We start from the raw sequence: 11,739 nt of genomic DNA on the forward strand, positions 1-11,739 counted from the left end.
GGTGACCAAACAAGGAAATATCAGCCAATGCGGAATGATAGCCTTGGTACACTTGATTTATGTGATGGCCCTGATCGCAGGGTTACCATCTATAGCTGGGTGTTGCCAAACAGCTCAGAGTCATAGTGAGGGTTCAAAGTCATGAAGGCTTATTAAAGCTTGAAATGGAAAATCCAAGTTCCATAGTGCAAAACCAGGCGCACCAGGAGTGCTGTGGCACAAATGCTATTCTCCATTATACAAGACAGGGTACCACCTAAATGATTTTGAAGCTGTTATTTTAAGGTAAAATTGTGACATAACGATACTTTAAATCTTGAAAATGATCAAGCAAGCCATGAGACTAACACCAAATGTAGATTAGGAAACCCAAAGAAAAATCGAATGCAAAAATGTATTAATACAAATAAAGAAAAAAAAGAATAAAGAATGAAGAAAAGTCAAAATCTCAGAGAAGTGGCTAAATGAAACAGATGAAATACCTTCAAAAGAAACTGCTGAGCCTCTAATTAAGCAGAGGACAAAATTCAGCAGCCTCTGGGTCAACTCACATGTGTGCAAGGTAGGTCACAGTATTTATACACAATATGAAACATATCGAAGAGAAAAAATGTGTTTATATTAATTGAGACCTTAATTTTGACCTTAATTGTTTTATGATAATCAGAGTATCTTAATCGAAGGACTTATCAGCCCTCTACTAACTACGAGTACAACAGTATTCCCAAGACCCATCTGTGGTTTTGCACCAAAGGTAACTATAACCGTAGTAATCACATGGATGGTCATCCTTACAGGTTTTGCCACCTAGAGCAGAATACTGATCATCAATACTGCAGCAGTAATCAGTGTAATACCAGGTGTAGCCTTTACCATACTGTGCACAGTTGTGGTCAGCATGACAGTACCTCCCTCCATATGCTTTGCCCATGGGTAAGGGGGGACTGCAGTACTCCCATGACCTGCCTACATAGCACCAGTAGTGGTCATACCCGTGTGTTCCACAGGTGTGGTCACTGTTACTCTTGGTTCCCTTGACTGTTATTATAGAATACTCAGCAGAACATAATCTCTCTGAAGTTCCATAGTCGCAATAATAGCCTCTAGCCTCTTTGTTGTACAGGCAAGAGCTTGTGCAGCCTGATATCTGCTCTGGAACGAGACTACAAACAAGCTCTTGAGAATCATCAGCGCGGCCTCATTTTTTAATCCCTGTGCTACTTAGACTCTTACTGAGCCCAGTGAATTGCTAGGATAGTACACAAGTGCAGCCAGACACATATTTCATGCTCTCTGTCTTTCCAAACCAAGTCTCTAGGCTGTAAAAAGACTCTTGTATTGTTACCCCTGTTACCCTTGGCCTCTTAGAAGGCAGTTGCCTTTCATCATCAAACTGGCTCAAGGCAGTATGAAACAAATTCAGAACATCATCAGACATGGACAGTCTGTCACTTAGGGGCAGCTGGATGTTCCTGTAAAGCTGCTTGACAACTTCCTCAGATTTACGGCTGGTAGATTATCTTTGAAAAAATGTATCTTTGAAAAAATGTATTTGACATGAATAAATTGTAGAAAGCTGATGATCAATTTGTGGTACAGTCTTCACATTTATTCCACTATCAGGCTGATTCTACCAAACGAAAAGGACTTTTCCTCATCAACATTATGCTTATAACAGACAGCTGTCCAGACATGAGTAGGAACATTGACTCTGTTGAAATCTCTTGCGCTAGGATCATCAAATTCACCTTGTCTTGGTATTCTATAATCTGACGAAGGTACAGTTCATGTTACCAGGTAGGCAGTGCACTCACCTGCAGACTGGGCCTTTAAAATGCCTTTGACACCATCCTCCCATTGTTTCCAGTGGACACGGTTGAAGCAAGCTGTTGGTCAGGGTGAATGTAGCTTTACGGTCATTGGCACACTGGAAACTGCTGGTGTTGAGGTGCCCTCTGTCATAACCCGTGTTGTAGTCACCATTTAGAGCTTGTTTGGATCTTATTGCAGTTTTATTATAGTCCTCTGAGATGCCAGAAACCTGAATGAAATAGAAGAAACAAATTCCCCGTAATGCAATTAAATCATATGATGAAACACATGAAATGAAAATGTAGAAGTGTTAGCCTTTGCAACTAAATACTTTTGCTGGAACAGTAATCTTAGTGTTCAATTCAGCTTTACTTCATAGCAATGTCATTATCTGTGTCTGTATTTGTATCTGTTAAACCAACAAAAATGATCTTTCACTGTATCTGTATTTGGATAGAAGACAGAAAGTGGATATGGCTTACGCCAGACGTCTTGTTAAACATGTTTTTTTTCTAACCTAATATTCATTGGTAATGCAACTGGGGTGCTTTCAAAGCATCATATTATTTATTTTTAATTTATTTAGCTAATAATACTAATTATGAAATATATTTCCACATCATCATACTGTACTTTTCATCTCTCTTTTTTGAATATGAATTTAGTTTAATGGACTGTCTGAATGCACCCAGCTTGTACAAACGGATACCAGATTGTCCATGCTTCACAGGGATTTCTCATATTTGCTTTTAACATCACTATACAGGTTTTGGCAGACATGGTCACAAAGGGAAGTTTGAGATGCTTATAGTTATGCATTATTGATGTTGTATGACATGCTATTATTGATTGCCCACATAAGCTGTTTTTAATCAATGACATTGTGTGATACCTTAGCTAGCCTGCTAATGAAAGAAATAGCCTCTACCAATATGACAGCACTGGCCTGGTATTCATCATAGCCAGTGGACGCATATTTTACATTTTAAATTCAGCTTTGCTCCAGACACTGTACCAGGTTACTGTTTGGAAAGTTATTAAAGATAATGGCATTATGATCATTGCCTTGTCTTAATGAAGTGTGTGCTGCCAGTTCACACACAAGTCACCGGCTGCTGCCAAGTTGCTTCTCCTGATGCAAAGGGCTGGCTCACGAGCTGTTGCACAACTCTAAATCGGGCACTGAAAAACAAGTCTAAGCTGAATTAGACATGAACTCGTCGGTCACATACACATGGCTATATCCTAAAGTTGTTTCTGTCAGTTTAAATAACCATGAAATATGTTTTGACGCCTTACCTGCGGCTCAATGAACCAGTCACCACTTTTTGGTCCATCTTGGTTACTGCAGCTGCCATCAAATGTGTAGGCACTGTACACAGGAATCCTGTGGAATGTTGAGTAAAGTGACGCATAGAAATTCCCACCATACCCATACTGCTGGCAAATTTTCATGGCATTTTGATCCATGCCCTGTGGTTCAGCGCTCTTATAAAATAAGTCAGGGCACTCGCCAAAATCATTGGTCAAAGGTTAAAGAGACAAGGTTCCTACTTTTCAACATGAACCCGAAATACCAGCCTGAGGGGGCCCTTAGTTAATTTGTGCACTGTTACAAACAATATTTCTTTCAGAATGATTTAAATAAGACAATCACGTCAACATAAACGCAATAATGACAATGCATATATATTAGTTTTCCTTTTGCCTTTTTTTTAATTCTCCGGCATGATCTCACAAAAAAAGAAAATCAAAAGTACAATATAAATTTCTGAAAATCAATACAATGAGTACATTTCATCTTCTTAGACAGCAAAAACACTGAACAAGACACAAAAGCGGGTGTGAACTGGTGCTCTGTCCGGTTTGGCTTGCCTCTGCATTTTCAGTTTCATAAAATATGGCATTTTTTCTTCAACTGTAAACTCCCATTTCCTACCTTGATCTGACACATATGTCTAGGCCGGGATGCTTACCAAAAACACACAGTAGAAATAGTCCGAAAGTGAGTTCTGATCCAATGTTCGAAGTTGGGAAAGTAACGCATTAACTCTGCTTCAACCTAAAGCGTTTCAGTGTGTCATTGAAAGACCCCTAGCTCAAACACATTGACTGTCATTCAGTGAACACGTTACAGCCAAATGTAAGGACACAGGTAAGTATTAAATGGGGCTCACATGAAGGTTGGGACAGAGAAAGAGAGAGAGGGATGGAGAGGAAGTGACAGAAATACAAAACAATCTTGAGGTCAGCATCTCAAATCGATATAGCAACCTCATGACTCTCGTCTTCAGTTTAAATAAGGAAAATGGAGCTGTGCACTTCTGAAACGGAGGACGCCAAATCCGATAAACTAACCGATGAAGACTGCTCACCAATTCTTCCCCTACTTGACGAAATGTATTTAAGTTATGACATGAACATGTACCACCATCACCAACGTCCTATTTCCCCCTTGTGTTATTAAAAGCCACCATCCACTGTTATGGCAATTAGGGGGGGGGGGCTCATTTAGGGCCGGTGAAATTCACAGATTCAACAGAAGGCAAAAAACAACAAAATAAGCGATTATTGCAACACCACCCACAATGCAAAATAATCTAATTGCAGTGGTCTTGTTTTAGTTGTCTGCCATGTTGACAACGTGGAGAAGGAAGTAACAGGTGTATAAAAATGCGAGTATTTCACCTGGTCGAACTTATGTCCATTTTATTTTTTTTAAAAGCAAAGTGGATGAGAAAGACAAATGTTGGGGGGGGAACAATGCTGTAACTGAAAGTTGAGTGTGCAACGCTGGTTCGTGACTCAAGGGCACGAGTCTGGACGCAGGATCAGGACAAGGAGGATAGGATCCTGGGGTCTGTATGTGTCCCGGGCAGTGGTGGTAGAAGTGGAGGTGGTGTTGGTGGTGGTGGTGGTTCGCAGTGCTTTTTCACCACTCCTTCTTCTTCTCATCCATGGATACGCCTCCGGGCCCCAGGGCCACCACTAGCAGCAGGCCGCCGATGACTGATGTGGTCTGGAAAAAGTCGTACTTGAGGAAGTCGTGCATGGGCTTGTAGGCAGGCACCGTCCAGAAGGCATTGAAGTAGACATTGATGGCAAGCAGCCACACCACCAGGGTGAGGGCGGCCAGCTTGGTTTTGAAGCCGATGGCCACCAGAATGATGAGGGCTGTGCCCACCATGTTCTGCAGAATCTGCAAGACAGGAAAATGGACAAAAGATACTGAATACAGCTAGTAAGAGAGAAATATATTTTGCGACAAATAGCAATAAATCAAATCATAATTGCTCAGTAAAACGCAGGAGCAACAGATACCAGTAGCCTACATGAAAGGGGAATGCACAAGATCTTGGAGGGTGCAAGCTATGTTTTCTGTTGATGAATTTGAACACCTGGACCAACTTCAATGCATTCTCTTTCTGCATTTCAATGTGAGTCAAGAAAAGAGATATTTTGTAAAAATTGGACAAATTAGACTTCCCCTTCCTAGACCCAAGGGGTTTAAACCTTTTAACCAGGATATGTGTTAACTTCGAGGACATTCTAAATATATCAATTGCATTAATCCATAACATAGGTTTGCTCCGGGTTTCTTGCTAGTACGGAAATGTAGGCATTATGTGCTTTTTCTCCAATACGTTTTTTTGCCAAATAGGTCAGACTTGGGAAGTGATAGTTTGTGATTAGCACAAGCAAATGATTTCCATCAAAGACATATATGCTGCCACGCCTATATCCACAATCCACATCTCGGCAGACGTCTTAACTCATCACGGGAGTTCAAAACAACTATACCCGGTGGAATGTGGCTGGATATGGTTTTGCTGTTTCCACTGCCGAACTAGAGCCCTTAGTCTTTTTTTCTATTCTAAGGAGGCAGCTCTACACTCATGCCCCCTGGTGGTTACATGTGAACATGAGGTTGAGTAAACCACGAACACAAGAAAGCCAATGAACCCCCCCCCCCAGTCCCAATAAGTTGCCAAAGCTGTGCCTCACCGAGAAGAAGCTGGAGTCGAAGTGCAGCAGGGTCATGAACATGAGCACGAGGAGCACGCGCCCCCCCAGCTGCATGTACTGCTTAGGGGAGCTCTCGCCCATGGAGGGCACGCCGGCAAACATGCTCTTCCCCTCCGACCGCGACTCGGCCAGCAATAGCAGCAGCCCTCCACCCAGGGCCAGGTTCCTGTGAGAGGTCAGATAAATTAATATCAACAACGTCAAGACAACAGAAACAAGTAAACAAAAAGCCATAGAGTCAGGACAGGATGCATCGCACAGACAGAGGCAAAGACGGCATACCTCATTAAAAACTTCAAGTCCCATAAGATGCTGTAGGCAACGGTCTGGAGGGAAAGAGGATATTTATTAACTTTCAAAGGAATGGTGATAAACACCTGGATTCTGCTTTGGAAATGAATCAGCCATTGTATCTTCAACATCTTTATCAAATTAAACCATACAAATCTGTAACTAAAGGAGAGCTATTTGTAATTAAAGGTAATGAAATAACTAAAGTTCTTGAATTTTGCTAACTTAACTCACGTTTAAAAATTAACAAATCAGACATCAACAAAACCGAAGTCACCCTCACCTGTAATGCGATGATGCCAAATAAGCCAAAGCAAGCATACTGTACAAAATTTCTACTGAGGATAAGGACACATCCACCTGAGAGAGGGGCAGAGAGAGACACAGATCAGAGTTGTAAGACTGTGTCTCAGTAGGCTGAGTAAAAGAGAGAGAAGTGATTACAATAACGGACATGACCTCTCTTCTTATTATACCCACTTCTCTCAACCACAGTCCTGAAGATTATCAGTGAGGTCTGCTTCTTCACTACTCAGAATTGCTCGGAAGCCAAAAGATTCTTCACTTTCTTTAGGCCTTTGTGCCTTTCCTTCCCCTATTTGCCATTCCATGGTAAAAAAAGTCTTAAACTCCACCAAATGTTCGATGTTACAATGAATGAGTATAATTGAGAATGAAAAAATAACTAACATAGCAAAACGAAAGACTATATGATGTCTGGCTACGTGGTAGTATTGTGGGGTACACCTAATTCTGTTGCAATGTTTTGTTATCTCTGAATATCTGAGCCAAGATCAAATAGGTACAGTGTGGCTTTAAGGTGTAGCGTGCAGTTTTTAATTGCGTTTCAAGTCTCTGCATGCTCTAAAACAATTCCTCGGTTCCTCACAAAGAGTTTGATAAACAGCCATCCAATAATGAAAAGCAGGATTGAAATATTAGGCCAAAACAACCAGAGTTCAAAATCACTTACTTTTTAGGGTACCTGATGATGCTCATTGGAATTGATTCACAATGACACACAATTCTCTAATCAGCCCTTGTTGGCTAATAATGTAGCATAATAATTGAATATCAAATCAAACATTTCACTGGAGTCCCTGCAGGGTGATTTTATTTCTCTTCCGTGTCTGACACAAAAGAAAAGGTGCTACTGGAAACTTCATCCTCTATTTTACCCTCTTCACAATCTCTACGCCTACTACAGACAATGCTGCAAGTCCCACAGGGACAGGACTGGGCGCAACCAGGCTTCCCACGATGCTCCCCAGCTCACACACAGATGATCCAGGAAGTCACCCCTCACCCAGCTGTCCTATGAGGTTGATGAGCACGAAGCAGGTAGCTAGGAAGTAGCCACAGCTCCACGTTGCCTCGATGTAGTCCCTCTGCTCATTCCACTGGAACCACATGCGAATGCCGTCCTCCAAGAAGGTGCTGATGAGGCACAGGCGAGCCAGGTGAGGCAGGTACTGCTTGGTCACCCGCAGGAACTACAGAGACAAGGACCAGAACCTGGGTTAGCCAGGGCTGATGGGGGATCATGACAAACAGAGAGAGCACCTTTTTTGTATCACCAACGGCACAGTAACTGTTCATTTGTGTGGCACAAATTGATACTGAATGAACTGATGCTGTTTGGGTGTAATTTTTTTGTGTATGCATAAATTAAACCCCATTTAATATAATGTCATTATTTACAAACTGTTGCGAAGCCAGAATAACTGAAGCCAGCAGATGTCAGAACGCGTAATTTCCTGAGTGATTCGAAATAAGATTAGTTTATTTTGATAAGCGATAATGGAGCAGCTTGTGTTGTGGCCAAAAGCAATGACAGAAAACAGCAACACTTCTACTGATCTTAACCATCAGATCTCCCAAGTTCCTTGCACACAGTTACATCAGACAAGAGTCTTATGAAAAGCTCATGGAAACCAGTTGAGAGAATGAAAGCTGGTACTTGGGAGCTGGAAATATAACAGCAGAGGAGCCTTGAAAGCCTGACCTGAATAATGACACACATTGGAGTCCATCTATTAAAAATACAAACCTACTTCATCATAATCAGGTTATTTACATTTAGTCATTTAGCAGACACTTTTGTCCAAAGTGACGTACAAGCGAGAGAACAGTCAAGCTACGAGCAATAGAACCTGGTATAAATGATTATGACAAAATTCAAAAGGCTTTGAAAAATATATACATGAATTTTGCCTAAACTAATTACTAACAGGGAAATCCATTCCGAATAACATAATTAGGCAGTTTGGAAACATACAGGAACTTAAAAAGCCAATCAAATGTTGAATGCCATAAGGAGAAAGTTCCTTGGGTTTTCATAATTTAATAAAATACTATAATAAATCCACTAATTTCACAATACACTAAAAGCTACTATGAATACTGCTACTAGTACTATGCAGATCCACCATGTGTTCCTGTGATTTTTTTTCTCTGTTGGTACAAAGAGTGCTGCCTTCCACTTCTGTCACCTCCCACTGAACAGTCCACATCAGCACTGCCAAACTCAGGCAGCCAATCACTGCTCAACAAGTCCCCCATGCACCCATCAACTGCAGCCTGAACAGCCAATCAGCACCATTTTCTGAATTCTTACTCCAGAGCTGCATGTCAGGCAACGTGGGACACAGTCCACTATTAGGTCTACTTGGCTCTGGAATTTGCAGTGTTCTCTTGTTACCAAAACACGCTGTGAAAATGTCTAGGAGGTGCCTCTATTGCATGGGATAGCATGGTGTTTTCATAAGCTATGGCTTACAGGTCCTTTGGCATGTGTCTGTGTAGTGGACCAATCTCATATTCCTTAACACAGTCAAACCAGCACCCTTGACAAACAAAGCTGTCTACATAAATCTAACACTCATTAAACATGTTAGGGACTACAGAGACAAATATTTTGACATATTTCAAATGGCTGTTTGTTCTATCTTTTCTATCTTGCAGTGATTTCCCCGCAAGATCTATAAAACCTTGACACAACACTTAAAAGATCAAGACTAGTAATCACCTGTCTTGCTCCAGTCGCAATGCAAAAAAAGCCCAATATCCTAGAAGATATTTGGCTAAAAAGAACCGTGAGGCTACATCACAATAATTTTGTGATTGTCACAATCATTTTAATATGGAGAAGCTGAAGCAAGCCTGGCCTAGATAACATGCCTGCGTCACACCTATGACTAGATGACATTTTCATTCATGTCACCCTTCAACCTTTTGTGCAAACTGGAGTTGAGAATATACAAGATATCACTTACTGACAGACGGCACAGGCCACTGAACAAAAATCAGTGACTTACTGAACTAGTGCTTTGCCTCCATTTGGCAGTGGAGTAAATAGGGACAGTAAACACAGAGGAACTAGCTGTTACACTATACTGATTTACTGCCATATTGAATTAAATCACTATCCACACACAAGACAGGAGGAAACAGAACTGAGTAACCTGAACTGCAAAGGATCTTGACACTTTTCCCCTTTTAGACTGGAGAATGTCATATGGATTCTAGTTACATCCAGAGCTAAATCTTTCAACAGGACAGACGTTCCCTGACTCATACTCGAATAGTGACCCATACGCTGGTCCCAATCCTTCCAAGACTGCAAACACAATGCTCGTTTTATTGAGCTCAACTATATACATCCATCTAATTGAATGACAACAATGGCTTGAAATGGCATTTTCTGTAGTGGGGGTCAGTGTTGCAGCAGTTTATAAGAGGCTTCGACTCGAGCAGAATTTCAATCCCGTTCTGGCTTGAGGGATTCATAAAAGTAACAAGCAATGCTAAAAAGCTCTTTTCATACAGACCCCGAGCCACCCTCCCCCCATATACACACATCATATTGTGCAATCATCATTAAATTGTAAATTCAGACTTCTGAGAGTATAGCCTACTGTTACAGCAAAATACCAAAATTATAGATTTTAGACTATTCTCATTCATTGCAACTCAACTGCAACTTCTTTCCAGGTTCCAGGTCCAAAGAGTCATCTTAACGTTTTTAGTAGTACATTTCGAAGTTTAATGTTATCCACCAACCTCACACAACAATGTTAGCTAAGATTAGCGAATCAGTTTCCTATTTTCGAAATTATTTTCTCAGACTGACTTACCTATTCATAAGACTCTAACCCTTTGACTATATTTTATAAGTAAGTTAGACATACCGTGGTTTTAAGAGGCTACGCTTTATGTTACAGGCTAGCAAATTGTAGCGTCATGTTAGTTGTAAGATACCCTAGCAGGCTAGGTAATGGTAACCCGCTAGCTTGCTTGGCAACTTCAGTTGACTGGTGGACTTGACGTCTAGCAAGCCAATTAACCAACTTCACCGTTATCACCAATTTAGCCGGAAAATTAGGTCCTTATCGAAAAAAGTAACTTACGCGCACTAAAAAAGTTGATGAGGAAAACGACAGCTAGCACCACTTCACTGTTGACAGTCATGCTTCGTAGAATTACGTTACCAAAAAGTACAGTAACTTAGCAGGAATAGCTAGCAACTTTAACCTGACTGACAGATTCGTAAACACCTGCAAGTTAGTTGGCCTTCTAAAATACTTTACTGACGTAAGGTGATGAGATGCTGATTATCATTGAGTCACGGTAACTTTTAAATAACGGTATTGCTCATAATGCGTGTAACGCGAAATAAAGCAAAGTCCAGTATAATTGCATCTAAGCATCATGCTATTACAAAACACGCTACGCCTTCCAGGCAATGTGCTTATCTCACAAATGGAGAAATCAGATTTGCATGGGTAGGAGTTGTATTGCAGACTAGCCACTTAATTACAGCCGAATTAGCGAAGGACTATCCAGGCTAGCAAGCCCAATTCTGCAGCCACTAGGCTAGAGAGCTATAATGTTAGCATAAGCATCTGGACATTACTCTAGCTAGCTGACATCAATGTCGTGAATCTAGAGTTACACAGTCGTTTTAAACGAGGGTTATTTCTGCTCCGGTGTTTCGGTTCGAGCAAATAACCAGCTAACATACACTGAATATCAGTCCCCATACGATAGCTAGTAAAGGATTCAGGCCCATCGGCTACATAGGAATACTGAGTTAACGTTAGCCAATCTCATTCATGCAGTGCAGCTTGTTTCCACTTTCCCACATCTACATGGTTAAGAAATGCCGCTAATAACAAATACCTGATCCGCCACGTCTTCAGCCGTATTCATTAGCTCTTCCTGCCCCATGTCTGATAATTGCAAGGCTTACTGCTGAAACGCGTTGTTACACCAGATTTCTACTAATATTTAGAAAATTCTTTCACCACAAAATCTATCAGTTCCTGCCTGTCTCTGAAGACTAGGCCGCCTCCTCCCCACAATGCTTCGCGTGGCGACGATATTCCATTTGCATCGCTACTACGACTGTTTCATGCCACGTATGCCGATAATCCAGAGTGGTCGACTGCGGTGTTCATTTGAAGTGGGCAGAAGTACACGCATTTGTTTCAATCATTAGCCTATTTCGCAAAAACAATGCTGATTTAGCAACATATTATGTATTGTTGTCGCAGTTAACATACTCCAAATATGAGATATGTAAACCTGTCGGTGTTGGAGATGTCCATT

The 11,739-nt window shown here is 41.2% G+C and overlaps 1 protein-coding gene across 1 annotated transcript; it reads right to left on the bottom strand.

Moving 5' to 3' along the window:
- Positions 1-3,504: 3,504 nt before the first annotated feature.
- Positions 3,505-11,503, bottom strand: surf4 (surfeit 4). Its single transcript, XM_080847405.1, has 6 exons — positions 11,311-11,503; positions 7,436-7,622; positions 6,413-6,489; positions 6,121-6,164; positions 5,818-6,004; positions 3,505-5,011 (listed from the first exon to the last, which is right to left on the bottom strand). Exons 1-6 carry the CDS (start codon positions 11,356-11,358, stop codon positions 4,745-4,747), a joined length of 810 nt encoding a protein of 269 aa, XP_080703531.1. The 5' UTR covers positions 11,359-11,503; the 3' UTR covers positions 3,505-4,744.
- Between the last annotated feature and the right edge of the window lie 236 nt (positions 11,504-11,739).

This window comes from Sprattus sprattus (assembly GCF_963457725.1).
Source record: "Sprattus sprattus genome assembly, chromosome: 11".
Classification (NCBI taxonomy): domain Eukaryota; kingdom Metazoa; phylum Chordata; class Actinopteri; order Clupeiformes; family Clupeidae; genus Sprattus; species Sprattus sprattus.